The 17,611-nt window shown below is 41.0% G+C and overlaps 1 protein-coding gene across 2 annotated transcripts in view; it reads right to left on the bottom strand.

Annotated features, from left to right (window-relative positions):
• N4BP2 (NEDD4 binding protein 2) overlaps positions 1–17,611 on the bottom strand; it is an 87,269-nt gene that overhangs the window by 50,787 nt on the left and 18,871 nt on the right. For both annotated transcript variants that reach the window (XM_075194810.1, XM_075194811.1), the window contains exons 8-15: positions 15,204–17,251; positions 14,629–14,714; positions 12,762–12,807; positions 11,980–12,173; positions 10,792–10,904; positions 10,466–10,589; positions 1,467–1,655; positions 1,175–1,343 (exon numbers count right to left, since the gene is read on the bottom strand). In XM_075194810.1, coding sequence (XP_075050911.1) covers positions 1,175–1,343; positions 1,467–1,655; positions 10,466–10,589; positions 10,792–10,904; positions 11,980–12,173; positions 12,762–12,807; positions 14,629–14,714; positions 15,204–17,251 — 2,969 coding nt within the window. The remainder of the gene's footprint in view (positions 1–1,174; positions 1,344–1,466; positions 1,656–10,465; positions 10,590–10,791; positions 10,905–11,979; positions 12,174–12,761; positions 12,808–14,628; positions 14,715–15,203; positions 17,252–17,611) is intronic.

Raw genomic sequence — 17,611 nt, 5'->3', positions numbered from 1 at the left:
TTATGTACAAAGATGAATGCAAATGGGAATGGGCACATAGAATACAATTGTTATATATTTGCATGCTTTGCACTTACATTAAATACATGTCAAAAGTTATCAGATGACTTCAAATTTACCATCATGTGATCTCCTGTCAGGATTTATAACTTTTTATCATCAGCCTTCTATGGCTGAACAAGATTCATGTGTTATGGGAGCTACATATTTATTTCAGTGGGGAATGTGCACTTCCGAGACCAATGAGTGCATAAGCAGCTCTCATGCATTCACCAATGCTGCAGTATTAAGGTTTAATCAAAACAAGAGACCACAAACAAAGAAATATTTCACAATCATCATTTCCTTTCTCTGAACGAGAGAGCTACTTCCTACACTTGCCAAGAGACAAAACTAAGGGAAAACTTTCATGACTGACTAGAAATGAGAAGAGGAGCACATCACATGTAAACAGGTTTGGCTATAGAGCACATAGGACAGGGGAATTAACTTGCTATAAGTCACCAATGACAAGAGTTCCATAGTAACATTACTCCAGCATTATGGATGCTCTCTGCCAGGTGTCTTTTGCTTAAACCTCAAATCTACATTAAAGTCAGCCTTGTGTAAGTGGAAACAATCAATATGTTACATACAATGTGATCAGGATTGATCTGGTGTTTAGAACCCAAGCTTTGTAATAGGTGCTGGGCTTATTTGCAATTGACCATTTTTATAAAACAAATCTCTGTCATTTATTCATAATATCTCAAAGCACCTTTATGTAACAGGAACATCTGACGCCGGGCCGTAACTAGGGCTGTGCGACAGGGGCGATCGCCCAGGGCGCAACGCTGAAGGGGGACGCAATTTAGGAATATTTTAGGTTCATTTGGTTAAAATTGAGTGTTAGGAGGGCGGCATTTGTCTTTCTTGCTCCAGGCACTAAAATTCTAAGTTACGGCTCTGATCTGACATAGGGAAGTGTAAGTGTGCCCAAGACAGTTCTAAGACTTGCACCTTAAGAAATAAAGTGCCCAAAACATGTCATCGGTTTGGGGTATGTGCACGATCCACTGTGAACCTCAGGACAGCGTCATTTTTTTAATTGCCATCAATTTATTAAAAGGATTTAACCCTTTTTCTGGATATGCCACATTTTCTACAAATGTCAATTCTTACTTTCAATACATACCATCAGTTTTGTCCAGCAGCACCTTGCGGAAGTGTTTCATAGCCTCATCCACATGGAGCCCATGTAAATCCAATATATTCTCCGGCAACAGATACTCATTGGCCCTTTCAAAGATCTGAACGGCTGCTCTGCGATTCTCTTCTTTCATCTTCTGCCCATACAGATAGCCCTAATAGAGGACAGACATTGACCAGAAAGAAACACTTCAATGGCTCCACATGCATGACGTAAGGCTAGAAACAGAAGTGAGGGAGTAATGTATCTAGGCTGCATGTTCTGTAAGGGGACAAACCTGTTGTGCATAATAAGCTGCAACTTGCTTCATGCCCCGGTTATGAGCTTCTGCTGCTTTCCTGTAGCTCTCCTGTTGCTTCTGGTGATAAAGGAAGGCCTCTGCCCTGAAGTCATCATAATCTGGGTACTCCAGATCCTGGAAGTAGTGCTCACTGAGGATTTCTTTATCTGCTTTTACTTTCTTCAGCTGTTGCGCATTAAACAAACAAACAAATAGATTTAGCTGGGAGATGAACGGGTGGGTTATCACGTGTAGCACCAAGAAAAGTGTTACATAGGATTTTGTATGCAAATTAAAGCAAATGACAGTAAAAACCAAAGTTCTTTCCTGTATGTTGCCAAGTCAGGGCTGTTTGCTAGAGAATGTGGGGAGTGCTGAAATAGACACTGTCAATAGAAAAAGGATATGATATAAAGGATATGATATAAAAAGGTCTAATAATTGAAGTTTTGCAGTGACTCGTCTTGATGCACTTACTTGTTTATCTGGTTTATACCACTAAAAGCCACTAAAAACATCAGAAGACAATTAAAGTACAACAGTAGTGAAAAGGAACATGTTTAGCGGAAAGAACTGAGGCTGTGTACATTGAGAGCACATCCTTCACATTTATAACAGAAGGAAACTTGTGTTTAAAATCAAAACATTTCTAAATGTATATTCTGTAAATGTCACAAAACTCAGTAAGAGTCACTGGTTTTAGGTAATGAACACGACCCGTTTATCAGATAAAGAGAAAAATCATGTAGCCAACATGTCAAGATTCATAGCAAACTGTTTCTATAGCAATACCACGAAGATTAATCATTTACTGCAGAAACGCTGTACACAAAACTAGGGATGTGCACCGGCGACTTTTGAGGTCTCGTGTTTTGTGTTTTGGATCCGGATTTTCGTTATTTTTGAGGTTCGGATTTGTCTCGCAAAACACTTGACGAAAGGTCTCGGTTCGGATTTAAGGTATTGGATTCGGATTTTTTTTGAAAAAAACATAAAAAGTTTAAAAATCAAGTTTTTGGGCTTATTTTCACTCCTAGGCTATTATTAACCTCAATAACATTCAATAACAAGCATTTCCACTAATTTACAGTGTATTCTGAACACCTCACAATATAGTTATTAGTCCAAAACGTTGCAACAAGGTATCTTTCTGGACTGCGTAGAGGAGTGGGTCACCACAATATCTTAAAAACCCTGAACTTTTATGATTCGCACCAATAATTGTACCTGGACTGCGTAGAGGAGTGGGTCACCACAATATCTTAAAAACCCTGAACTTTTATGATTCGCACCAATAATTGTACCTGGACTGCGTAGAGGAGTGGGTCACCACAATATCTTAAAAACCCTGAACTTTTATGATTCGCACCAATAATTGTACCTGGACTGCGTAGAGGAGTGGGTCACCACAATATCTTAAAAACCCTGAACTTTTATGATTCGCACCAATAATTGTACCTGGACTGCGTAGAGGAGTGGGTCAGCACAATATATTAAAAACCCTGAACTTTTATGATTCGCACCAATAATTGTACCTGGACTGCGTAGAGGAGTGGGTCACCACAATATATTAAAAACCCTGAACTTTTATGATTCGCACCAATAATTGTACCTGGACTGCGTAGAGGAGTGGGTCACCACAATATCTTAAAAACCCTGAACTTTTATGATTCGCACCAATAATTGTACCTGGACTGCGTAGAGGAGTGGGTCACCACAATATATATTAAAAACCCTGAACTTTTATGAATCGCACCAATAATTGTACCTGGACTGCGTAGAGGAGTGGGTCACCACAATATCTTAAAAACCCTGAACTTTTATGATTCGCACCAATAATTGTACCTGGACTGCGTAGAGGAGTGGGTCACCACAATATATATTAAAAACCCTGAACTTTTATGAATCGCACCAATAAATGTACCTGGACTGCGTAGAGGAGTGGGTCACCACAATATATATTAAAAACCCTGAACTTTTATGATTCGCACCAATAATTGTACCTGGACTGCGTAGAGGAGTGGGTCAGCACAATATATTAAAAACCCTGAACTTTTATGATTCGCACCAATAATTGTACCTGGACTGCGTAGAGGAGTGGGTCACCACAATATATTAAAAACCCTGAACTTTTATGATTCGCACCAATAATTGTACCTGGACTGCGTAGAGGAGTGGGTCACCGCAATATCTTAAAAACCCTGAACTTTTATGATTCGCACCAATAATTGTACCTGGACTGCGTAGAGGAGTGGGTCACCACAATATATATTAAAAACCCTGAACTTTTATGATTCGCACCAATAATTGTACCTGGACTGCGTAGAGGAGTGGGTCACCACAATATATTAAAAACCCTGAACTTTTATGATTCGCACCAATAATTGTACCTGGACTGCGTAGAGGAGTGGGTCACCACAATATATTAAAAACCCTGAACTTTTATGATTCGCACCAATAATTGTACCTGGACTGCGTAGAGGAGTGGGTCACCACAATATATTAAAAACCCTGAACTTTTATGATTCGCACCAATAATTGTACCTGGACTGCATAGAGGAGTGGGCACTGGGCACCACAATAAAATATATAAAAAACCTTCAACAGATCTGCATTACACTACACATACGGCTGCTCCTCCATCCTCTCCATCATATACATGTTGGAGTTTTAGCGTGTGACAACCTCTTGTTTTTGATAATGTCAGTGCATTTTGAATATTTTTCAATTTGCCCCACACCACTGAATGTACTTTATCTATGATACGCAATACGCATCTATCTATCTTGACTGCGTAGTGTGGTGGCCCCGGTACACAATTTGGTACCGAGGCCACAATATAATTAAAAAACCCTCCACGTGTCTGAATTCCACCAAACAAGTATCTGGACTGCATAGTGGGGTGGCCCCGGTACCCAATTTGATACCGGGGCCACAATACCTCCTCCAAACATGGTACAGACAATTCGTCATTGAGAGACCCCAGACAGACAGGGTCGAAGTGTTATTGTTTGACTTTGTAAACCCAAAAAAATGTCCCTGTTGCACATAGTCGTGCAATGAAGACTGACTTTTTCATTTAAAGGCACGATCTTTAAAGTGTCAGAAAGAGAGAGAAGACACAGGAGAGGAGAGTTGTAGCTGGGGACCTGGGGTGGAAGCTCCCAGGCTCCCCCAGCATTGCCTGGAAGTCTGAGCGTGGTGACTGAGCCAGGGCAAGGAATGTGTGCCCTGGATGAGGGGGAGAACTCCATGCCACTATAGTGAACCCAAGAGAGAGGGGGACACTGCACATGGAAGAGGCCCTGGAGTGAGGGCTGCTACAAGAGGCATGGTAGTTGTAGTGTCAGATCCTGAGGCTGAGAGTACACAGAGTCAGAGCACAGGAGACATTATCCCCGCAGAGGAGGGATGAGCTGCAGTTGAGAGGTACACAGAGTGTGTCAGAGCTGCATGGAGGAGAGGCTGCCTGCCTATTAGCATCCATGCATGTGCCCCTGCAGAATGGGTGATCTGCAGTGAGTATGGAGTGCAAGAGACATGTAAATTATGTTATTTAACATCTGGATAACATTAAGAACTGTGCAGGAGGAGTGATAAGATATTTGCAACCATATTCGTATTTCTCATTAATAACTGTGCTGGAGAGAGTAAGGAGATGTATATATTCTGCAACCATTATGATTATCGTGCTGGAGGAAGAGTGTAAATAAAAGTTCAGTTTGTTATAGAGATGGTCTGGCGCCCAAATTATTGTGACTTCTATTACACTGCACCAAAGTGACATTACCTGTGTCCCACTAACTACAAAGAAACACCTGCATGTGCAGGGACCCCCTGATCATTTACACCCATGCCCATCAGCTAGCCAGGGCTTGAGAAGGAGGTGCACTGTGTACCCTTTGCACCCCACACTACACACAGTGACAGGGGGTTACATAATGAGGCCACAATATAATTAAAAAATTGGGCATCAACTGTCACCGTTGTTTAATATCTGATACACCTAAATATGGACTGCACAGTGGAGTGTCCCCGGTAGTAAATTTGGTGCCGGGGCCACAATACCTCCTCCAACTTCCAAGTGTAGTGTTTATAAAGACACACAGCGTCGAAGTGTTATTATTAGTTGACTTTCTTAACCCTAAAATTGTCCCTGTTGCAAATATTCGTGCAATGGACAGTTACTTTTCTATTGAAAGACTCAAGCTTTCAAGTGTAGTGTTTATAAAATATAAACAACAATACAGTAGTTTTAGAGCACGTCAATACCTCTTGTTTTAAATTATGACACGGCATTTTACTTTTGGTTTAATTTCTTGAATTTTTTTACATTTGGTTTTACTTTTTGAACATGGCAAACGACTGTTGCTTGGTCATATAATGCAAAAAAAAAAGTTCCAAGATGGAATTGTCCTTGGGCCCTCACACCCACCCTTATGTTGTTGAAATAGGACATGCACACTTTAACAAACCAATCATTTCAGCGACAGGGCCTACCAAACAACTTTGGCTGAAATGATTGGTTTGTTTGGGCCCCCACACCAAAAAAGCTATTCATCTCTCCCTGTACAGACTAAACAGGCTCTACTGAGGCAAGATGTCGTCCTCATCCTCAACCTCTGATTCCTCTCCCCCTACAGTGTGTACTTCCTCCTCATCACACATTATCAATTCGTCCCCGCTGGACTCCACAACCACAGGTCCCTCTGTAGTATCTGGAGGGCAGTGCTGTACTTCATTGAGGAATTGATTATTCATTTTTATAAACATCATTTTTTCAACGTTGTGAGGAAGCAACCTCCTTCGCCGCTCACTGACCAGGTTCCCCGCTGCACTAAAAACTCTTTCCGAGTACACACTGGAGGGGGGACAACTCAGGTAAAATAGAGCCAGTTTGTACAGGGGCTTCCAAACTGCCTTTTTTTCCTGCCAGTAACAATATGGACTGTCTGACATGTCTACTTGGATGGTGTCAGCAAAGTAATCATCCACAATTTTTTCTATTGTGACAGCATCCAATTCAGCGAGAGTAGACATGTCTGCAATGGTTGGCAGGTCCTTCAGTCCGGACCAGATGTTATCAGCATCCCCGCCAGTGCCTCTTTTGGGAAAACTGAGCTTTTTCCTCGCAGCCATAGATGTGGAAGAAAATGAGGGTGGAGCTGTTGGCATGTCACGGTCCTCTTCAGAGGACAATCTCCTGACCAGCAGGTCTTTGCACCGCTGTAGACTTGTGTCCGCCGGAAACAGAGACACAACATACGCTTTAAACCGAGGATCGAGCACGGTGGCCAGAATGTATTCCTCTGACTTTAAAAGAGTGACCACCCTCGGATCCTGGCAAAGCGTACGAAGGGCTACATCCACAAGAGCTACATGCTTGGTGTAATCGCAATGGCTTACCAGCTCCTCCCTCACTTTCTCCAGCTGCTTCTGCAACAGCCTGATCAGGGGAATGACCTGACTCAAGCTGGCAGTGTCGGAACTGACTTCTCGTGTGGCAAGTTCAAATGGCTGCAGAACCTTGCACAACACGGAAATCAGTCTCCACTGCGCTTGACTGAGGCGCATCCCCACTCCTTTGCCTATGTCGTAGGTGGCTGTGTAGGCCTGAATGGCCTTTTGCTGCTCCTCCATCCTCTGCAGCATATAGAGGGTGGAGTTCCAGCGCGTCACAACCTCTTGTTTGAGGTGATGGCAGGGCAGGTTCAAGCTTTTTTGATGTGCCTCTAGTCTGCGGTAGGCACTGGCTGAATGCCGAAAGTGTCCAGCAATTTTGCGGGCCACCGCAAGCATCTCCTGCACACCCCTGTCACTCTTGAGGTAATGCTGCACCACCAAATTAATGGTGTGGGCAAAACATGGGAAGTGCTGGAAATTGCCCATATTTAATGCCCGCACAATGTTACTGGCATTGTCTGACACCACAAATCCCCATGAGAGTCTAAGTGGGGTAAGCCACTGGGAGATAATTTCCCTCATTTTCTCTAATATGTTGTCAGCGTTGTGCCTCTTATTAAAGCCTGTAATGCACAATGTTGCCTGCCTTTGCATGAGCAGCCATTTTGTAGATGCTGCTACTGATGCAGCTGTTGCTGTTGCTGCGGAAGGGGATGCATCTACCCAGTGGGCTGTCACAGTCATATAGTCCTTCGTTTGCCCAGAACCACTTGTCCACATGTCCGTGGTTAAGTGGACAGTGGGTACAACCGCATTTTTAAGAGCACTGAGGACACTTGATCGTACTTCTCTGTACATTTTTGGTATCGCCTGCCTAGTGAAGTGGAATCTCGAGGGGATTTGGTACCGGGGACACAATACCTCCATCAACCCTCTAAATCCCACTCCACTGATGGCGGACACCGGGCGCACGTCTAACACCAACATTGCAGTTACAGCCGCAGTTATACGCTTTGCAATAGGGTGACTACTATCGTATTTGGTGGTCATGGCAAACGACTGTTGGACGGTCAATTGTTTTGTGAAAGACTTAGCGGTCTTACGACTTCCCCTCTGGGAAGATGACCGACTAACAGCAGCAACAGCAGCAGTGGCAGTAGTAGGCGTACCGCTGCAGGATTCCTCGGATGAATCCCGTATTGAGGAGGACTCAGTCTGGCTGCTGACTTGGGCTGCAGGACTGAATCTGATGGAGATTGTGGAGGAAGTTGACGAGGAGGGTGTTGCTGGTGTGTATCCAACTGGACCACGGGATTTAGGTGTCCCTGTACCGATGAGGGTCCTAGCCCCAGTTCCTGAACTAACCACTGAACTATGAAGGTTATTCAGGTGACGTATAAGGGAGGATGTTCCTAGGTGGGCAAGATCCTTACCCCTGCTTATTTGAGCTTTACATAAGCTACATATTGCCATACATTGGTTGTCCGGATTTGGATAAAAATAACTCCAGACCGAAGAGGTGCATTTTTTGGTCTTCTGACCAGGCATGACGATGGGCTTTTTCATCCCATGGACATCAGCTGTTTCCCCCCCTGGTGCCTCATTTACAAAAATCACATCACCATCCTCATCATCAAGTTCCTCCACAGCGCCAGCTACATCATCAATAGCCTCCTCCCGAGCCACCTCTTCCCGTACAGTGATGGGAAGGTCAGGCTTGACAACCACCAACACCCTTGGACTCGCCTTGGGGATTTGTGATAATTTCTCTTTAGAAGGCAGAGTTGTTTGCTGTTTTGTTGCTGACAGCATAACTCTCTTCAATTTTTTGTAGGGGGGGGGAGGAGGAGGAGGGCTAAGATCCGTGGGTGAAGCTGAACCACTAGTCATAAACACGGGCCAGGGCCTAAGCCGTTCCTTGCCACTCCGTGTCGTAAATGGCATATTGGCAACTTTACGTTTCTCCTCAGATGATTTTAAGTTTCTCTTTTTGCTACTTTTTCTTAACTTGGGCTTTTTGGATTTTACATGCCCGGTACTACGAGATTGGGCATCGGGCTTGGAAGACGACGTTGATGGCATTTCATCGTCTATGTCATGACTAGTGGCAGCAGCTTCAGCATTAGGAGGAAGTGGGTCTTGATCTTTCCCTACTTTATCCTCCAAATTTTTGGTCTCCATTATATGTAGCACAAGATACTGCAGAATGTGTGAACTTGGTAATATTGCAGTACCAATGGACTTATACTGCTGGATTGGTTTTGCAAATTTGGTTATAATTATTATATATTTTTTTTTTTTTTAATTTTTTATTTTTTTTTACTTTTTTTTTATTTTTAAAAAACTTGGGAATAGTGGGGAAATAACTATGCCCTTAGAAGCACAGAGCACAGGACACAGCACCACTGGACTGAACAGGACACGGCACAGGACCCAGCAGCACTACGGAACTCAGCAGGACAGAGCACAGGACACAGCACCACTGGACTGATACTGCAGAATGTGTGAACTTGGTAATATTGCAGTACCAATGGACTTATAATGCTGGATTGGTTTTGCAAATTTGGTTATAATTATTATATATATATATTTATTTTTTTTTAAAAATTTTATTTTTTTTTACTTTTTTTTTATTTTTTAAAAACTTGGGAATAATGGGGAAATAACTATGCCCTTAGAAGCACAGAGCACAGGACACAGCACCACTGGACTGAACAGGACACGGCACAGGACCCAGCAGCACTACGGAACTCAGCAGGACAGAGCACAGGACACAGCACCACTGGACTGATACTGCAGAATGTGTAAACTTTGTAATATTGCAGTACCACTGGACTTTTACTGCTGAATGTGTGAACTTGGTAATATTGCAGTACCAATGGGCTTATACTGCAGGATTGGTTGTGCAAATTTTGTGGTAATTAAAAAATATTAAAGTAGTTTTTGGTATTTTTTAAAAAAACTTTTTTTTATTTTTTTAAACACAGGGGAATATTGGGGAAATAACTATGCCCTTAGAAGCACAGAGCACAGGACACAGCACCACTGGACTGAACAGGACACAGCACAGGACCCAGCAGCACCACTGACCTCAGAAGGACAGAGCACAGCACACAGCACACAGCACCACTGGACTGATACTGCAGAACACAGCACAGCACAGCACAGCACAGCACAGCACAGCACAGCACAGCACAGCACAGCACAGCACAGCACAGCACAGCACAGCACAGCACAGCACAGCACAGAACTAAACAGCACAGAGGACCACCTAACACACCCTCCCTCTACCCTGATCAATGCCCGAGTGAAGATGGCGGCGACTAGCGGGGAATTTATAGGATCCGAGTATCGCGAGATCCGACAACGGGATTATGAGTCAGAGCCTCAGTTTCACTTTTGAATTTGGCGCCAATACCCGGATCTGTCTCGGATCCGACTCGGATCCGCAACGTTCGGGTGGGCTCGGATTTCAGAAATCCGAGTGCGCTCATCCCTACACAAAACATATATAAAAAGAAAACTATATATTTGGGCTGTTCAAGTCTAAACCACATTTATTTTCTAATAACCCTAAAATACTCAATTTGTACCTTTTCCTTTGTTTTATCAGTCGCTGAGGACGCTGCTTGTTTCATCCCTTGAGCCACAACATTCTGCACGGGATCAGCCTCCAGAAGAGAACTCATGAACTCCTCAGTCTTCTCTAAAGAATACCTGTGAATCAAAGGTAAACCAAATGTCTACTGGGGCACACCAAATAAAGAGCATGTGTAATAGACTAAGAGACTATGAGAATTCCATCAGGATGTCCCCTTGAATAAACAACCCACGCGCTTCCATTGTGCCAAGTGTCAGATGTTAGAAGTCTGCCTTCTAATTCCAATAGCAAGCCTTCAGAAGAAAATGTTTTACTTACTTGTTTTCTTTAAAAACATCCAAAAGTAGTTTTTTTTCAACATAAGGAAATAATTCCAAGAGCTGTTTCTCCTTCATTTTTACAGCACAGTTCTTTCTTGATGGAGACTTCTTCTACAAAAGGAAAGGTACACATTTCATTAAAATGCTAATGGCATGATAATTAAACATTCCAAAAGCACATGTAATTAGATATGTTGTTCACATGCTTATTCCAACTTGCGAGTAATAGCTCATGGGTCATGAGATGGTGAGCAACTATGTGTGTCATACAAAGCCCATAGCCCACAATTATTGTGTTTACTGTGTGAAATTGAAAATCAATATACTAGGTTATAGTTAATTCATACAGACAATTACTAAGACATGTTCTATCATAATGTTTTTAACATTAGACAATAAGACCATTGGGTTTCACACAGGTACCTGGAGAAAGACACTCTTACTACAACATGGTAGTGCTGTACTATTAATTTATAAACCAAAATTCCATTATAAGTGTCCACTTTCATGGATTAATAAGTCTGGGGTAAAGTAATCCATGTGTTGGAAATTTGTACGTAAGGGTAGGACTGACGAGACAGCGTTTAAATTGACCCATCCAGCCAATCAGAAGATACAACAGATGAAAAGACTCTGTGGTTTTCCCACAAAGACCTTGATGGATAATACGCACGCTCTTACAGGAATATATGACACTCTAATGGACGGACTGACATGCTCTATTGTAGACACTACAATCCTGGAGAGTTTCATGATCCTGTGCTATAGTCAGGTTTCATATTTTAGTCATTTTCAGTCATGAAAGTGTTTGTTGTGGGCATTACACTTTAACAAATAATCTTACATTAAGGGGACAATGTCTTGCGCTTGTCTAGTAATATTCCAACATTAACCAACATGCAGATTGTATTATTTGCCTGCACGAGGGACATCCATTTACATTCTCGCTGTTACATTACTTGTGTATGTCTGAAGATGCCTGCACGTACATAAACTGATTGCACTGACTGTATATTATGTTTGGGGGTATATCAGGTTTGCATGCAAGCTTAACGACATTTCCTGTTTGTGCGATTTTTTTTGTTGTTTTTTTTTTTTTTGCAGTTATGGGGGAGGGAGATTGGTCTTGATACAATCTTAATAGTATGCTTAACACGTTTGTTTTTTAATGCAGATCAGTCCTTACCAAATCTTCATGTGCCTGCAATGCCAGTTCTTCGGACATGATCTGGCGTAGTGACACTTTCTTTATTCTTGTGTTCCACTGGTCCATGATTGGAAACATGTCTCCCTGGGACACAGCAGAGTTATCCTCCAGCAATCCTGTCTCTTGTCCATGAAGAACATCGTCCAGGGTGAGATGGTCATCTGGCGAGATGTCTGTAGCAAAATTGGGGTTATAAAGGTTAGAGCTCATTTCACTGAGTCTTCACAGTGGTTCATGGCAGGAGGCACTGTACATTACAGCTGTAGAAGGACGTGTAACGTTATAAGACGGTGCAATGGTTTCAGGGAGGGTCATTTTAAGCACTAAGAGAGCATATTGCCAACATTAAAAAAGAAATATTCAATATATTTATATATATAACAATATATACAAAAATGTGACCAAAATACAGATTTTTATGAGCAGTGGCATATATGAATAGCCTAGGTTATGTCAGGGGATGTAAAGTGTGCTACGACCAGGACTGGAGTTACAGTTAAAGTTAGTAGCCTGCTGGGTAGATTCATCTAAGAAAACATATATATATATTATACATATTGGGGGGTATGGCATGAGACCACTGAGAAATGGCCTAACTATCCCACTGATTTGCTAGTGGCACACATTGAAAAATAAAGTCAGTAATTACTCCTTAGTAAATAAAACACAGTATTTCATACTATTGGTGATAAATATGATGGAGTATACAATGTAGGTAATAGATGTAGTAATGAAATAAAATGAAAACAAAAAATACATGCCTTCAAACATTAGCTGATAGGATAATGCTTCTTGGTTATGCCTTTCCTAAAGAGTAAAAGAGAAAATACAAAAACAAAGTTATGTAGATGTGCAACCTCAACTAGGGATAGTATTGGATGTCAATAATATGATAAAATAAAAAAAATTCTGGTTTATTGAAAAAGCCCACTAGTGTCAATATTTATAGTACAGAGTATGTCCTTTAGTATCATGCTAAACTAAACCAGGCTACAGGCTGTCATATTGCAGCCAATATTGGGCACTTGGCCAGATACTGCATTATGTGGCCCCATAATGACCATGATTCCAGGCATGGTGGAAAATGTCAGAATATAAATGTTATCATTTTAAACACACACCAACAACTAACATTGGATGAACAGACTAGTAATAAAAGTGTATACAGAACCTAATAACGTAACTTAAAAGCCCAACAGTATCAAAATGTTTAGTTTGTACTGAGGACCACTTCCCCAGGGACAGGGAACAGGGCAGTTTGAGGATCGTACATATATCTCTGCAGCTGTCCCTCTATATAATTGCATTTCTGATCTCGTTGAGCATAAGAGATATTGAAGCAATGGAGCTGGCAGGATGTACAAGCTGCCAATACGGTTCTTGAAACAGTGACAGCTCTGCCCTGCGCCCTCAGAGAGGAAGGGAATGTCATAGTTCGGAGACCTAGAATGGTAAGGTGCGTGCACAGCATTCTGCGATATCTGCAATCAGCTGGGAGCTCATTAAATTACCCACTGACGGTGAGCATTGCACTATTCTCCTGTGAGAAAAGATGGCAGAGCGGAGTTGGGATCTGATTAGCATGGGTGGCAGCTACATGGGGTGGGGGAGCCGATGGGGCCTCAGCTGCCAGGCTCTGTAGCAGCTGCTACGCTGGTAGTTACTCCCATGGACAGAGATTTGGATTTCTTGATTTCATGTCAGCGGAGATTGGAATTATGAGACACTGTTGGGAAGAGACCGAGTGCATCTAGGTACTATAGAAACAGAGGTTTAGATGCCTCATAGTGGTGGAGAAACTAGCTAAGGGAGCAACTTTACAAAAAAAAAAAAATCCATTTGCTCCCTACAGATGAAGCATCTGGGTAAGGTAATAGTGGCAGGATAAGGAAAAGCGATACAATTTCACATTAGAGAAGATCACTGAAAGGATTTCCTTATTGTCTCACGTCTGTCTGTCCGTCTTCCTCATATGTCCTCATCATGTCTTTTGCTAAATTCTCTGAAAATCCCTACAGTGTTTTTTTCCCCCACACTCATAGGTGTAACTGTTTTCATGTATTTGTGATTTTAAATGTATTAGTTAAGTATGATTGTCTGATGCTACGGAATCTGTGATACCCTATAAATGTTTAATAAAAATAATCATCATCATCATCAACAGCATAATAATAATCATGAATAAACAATAAACATCATGAAGCCATTACTGAGTCACAGGGCAATTATAACTATGCCTGGTACATAATTATTCTTGTTTAAACTTTGTTTAGAAAAGACAATGACAATAAGGGAGAATTTTATCCTGTAGCACAGCACAGCTATCTCAGAGCCGCTGCCCTGTCCTGTGTTTGGGAGATGACAGAGTATCCAGAACACCACCTAATGTTCCCTGTATACAAGCTAGGTTACTTATAATACACCCAGTCAATAACCATAATATAGAACATGGATAAACAAAAAGGTTGGGATGTAGAATTCACACTTGTGGTTCACTGAAAGCGAGGTGCCGCCAATGTCTCTGCCACCAAACACCCCATTTGCAGCTATATACATAACTGCTGAAACACAGCAGACTCTTATATGCATCATTATTTCACATATGATAACTTCTGTACATATACTAACCATAATTGATTCTTTCCACATCTTATGAATAGATTCAGCCAATTTCAAATCTATGGGAACTACGCAATCTTCAATAGTTAATGAGCCTGGCAGAAGTAAAACAGAGTTGATATAAATTCAATACACTTTAGAAATGTCACATAGCGAGAGAGAAGTATTAAACAACAAGCAAAAGCAGCACTAATCCCCGATCTCTAGCAAACGTCATCATAGAAGAAACTGCCCCGGTAGCCATTGTGCTTAATATGTTAATCAGCATGTTTTAAAAAAGTATTCATTTTGTTGACATTAAACCATTTCAAACCTGTGCCTAAGGACTGTGGTTATACATTAGTTATTGATAATGAAACGTCTTAGGAAAGTGTCAGAACGGTGCTTTTTAACACCGCAGTTTTTAAACTAATAAGACACAATTCCATCTTTTTCTTTTTAATATAAAGTGTAAGAAAGGGGCTTCAAAACAGGTTTTGCAGTGCTCACTCGGATTAAACATGACCGTGTTCAAAAGTGCCCATCTGACACCAACGTTAGGATTATAAGACTGTATTCACCGTTGACAGATCAGCAATATTTACCTGGATCAATTCCAACAGGGCCAAACAATTCAGTGAGCTGAAAGGCAAATTCAGGAGGCAACGACAATTCCAAGTAATCAAATTTCAAGGACTCCTTGGACTGTGGCCCAGAGTTGTTATTTTTGGTTTTGTCCTGCTGTCCAACAAGTTCTACAGAACTACATTTTTGTCCTACATATTCATCAACCAGTGTAGTTTCATGGTGAGCGACACCAGCTTTCTGGAACATATTTGTATTAGGAAAATGTAATTCCTGAGCATTGTTTTCATTGATGGGATTGCCTTTTAAAGCATTACTGGTTGGTACGATGTCGACAGATGAATCTAGCACATTAAGCTGTCCACTCTCTAAAGCAGAAGACCACAGTTTATGATCTACTACGGTGTCCGTTACTGTTTCCTTGTTAGGAAGAAGTTCTGTTAAAATTCTACATTGATAATCAAGGCTAGTATTCCCTTCATTAGAAGATAATACATTACAATTTTTAAATTCTTCTGCAACAACTAGGGGCATGGCATTTACAAAGGTAAAATTTTCAGATGCTTTCAGATTGTCTTTAAAACTGGAATCATCCATTTTCAAGCTATCAAAATGTTTATCGATTAGTATAGAATGGTCATCAAAATGCACATAATTGTTACTGTGTAAATTATCCTCAGAGGGGCCACAGCCTTCTAAATGTTTGCATTCTTCTTTCTCCCTTCTGTAATAGTCCTCTGATGGGCATTCCTCATCTTTGCAGATCTTCTCTCCGGAATCCAGAAGCAAGTTTGTTGTCCAAGCTATATCCTTATTGCACCTTTCAAAGAGATCTTTTAGAACATCAAAAGAAAGAGATCTAAAGAGCGTGCAGAGAATATGAAGACTGTCCTTGTCTCCTAAACGAATTATGTCGTCCTCCTGCACAGAGGTACTTTTATGATGCATCATTCTGTAAGGTATACTACTGCTCTCTAAACTGGTGTCCAATAACTTGGACTTAAACCTATTACCTTTTCCTATAAGAACTTTTGAGTCACTATTTATGTTTTTTTTCTCTAATCTCCATGTTAGCGCAAACTCTTGAGGCTCTGTCTGTGAGGATTTGCAGAGTCCAACACTGACTTGCTCTATGCTTTCCGGCGATTCACATATACGGTGTGTTTCATTATCTTTCAATGAGCCAAGACAACTATTTCTGAAAGTTAGTGCTAGTTTGCAGTGTCTACAGTTACGTCTGCTTAGCCTTGGCTTTATTTTAACATCTTCCTCACCACTTAAAACATCTTCATTTTTGGCAATAACTTGAGTTACTTGCTGCATAACTATAGAGGGCTGGTCAACATCTGTTCCAGACTTTTGATCACCTTGATCCCCGTTCTCCTCATCCGTTAATGATAAACCTAAATTATTTTCCAATATTACTAGATTTTCTTCAACAGAATGATTCACAGTGGAACAGTCAATATTATGTTCAATATTTAAAATATTACTTTCTTTGAATTGATCATGTTCGATAGGTTTATTATCTAGTTGACCCAAACTACAATCTATGGTCTCATCTTCTTCACTAGAGGGTTGGACAGGAGGATCCTGCATTTCAAGTCTTGGTCTGGTTTTCTTTTTACTCCGTGGGGCTCTCTGACTCAGAGTTTGTTCTACTGGCCAGTCTCCAACAAAACTTAGTAACTCTGTCCTTTCACTCAGTCGTGCCAAATTACTATTTACTTGTGAAATACATTCATCTACAGTGGACTCCTCTAAGCAGACAGAATCGGGAGAACAGTCATTACTATGAGGCTCCTCATCACCAGAATTTACATCCTCTGCACACTGAACGAAATCTACACAGTTTTCATTTTCACCATCTGAATTTGTCAGATTCTCTATAATTGGTTGTGTAACATCATATAAGATTTCTGGACAATCTTTTGAAATTTCAGAGGCAAAGCTATTTTCAGAGACTGCTGCTACATCCATGTCTGATGTATTTTCTGATTCAGTGACAGGTGTTTTAGAAATATAAGTTTCTTCTTCCTTCAAAGTAGGTGGTAAGATACTATCCAACCTAAAAATCCAACAACAGTAACAGTATTTTAGCGGTATTCCATAAAAATTAAAACGGTCAACGTTAATTAAACCTTAAATGAATTACAATAAAATATTACATTGTTATAAGTTAATGGTTGGAATTTGCTACAAATAGTAGAATTGAACCCAGAAATGTTAAATAAGCTGTAAAATGGACATCCATACCAATTATCTTATTTCCCTTCTTTGCGTAAATGTATTTTGAGTATTTATAGGTAACTAATAGTCTGACATATGAAACGTCAATCTGTAGGAACCCCACATCTAGGGAAGTACGAAGTCCACATGATATTGTTACCTTTCTCTGGCATACAAATTCAGACTAAAGATTCTATGA

The sequence above is a fragment of the Mixophyes fleayi genome, chromosome 1 (genome assembly GCF_038048845.1).
Source record: "Mixophyes fleayi isolate aMixFle1 chromosome 1, aMixFle1.hap1, whole genome shotgun sequence".
Classification (NCBI taxonomy): Eukaryota; Metazoa; Chordata; class Amphibia; order Anura; family Limnodynastidae; genus Mixophyes; species Mixophyes fleayi.
Note: the sequence above shows the minus strand (reverse complement) of the source record. Positions and strands in the feature narration are given on the sequence as shown.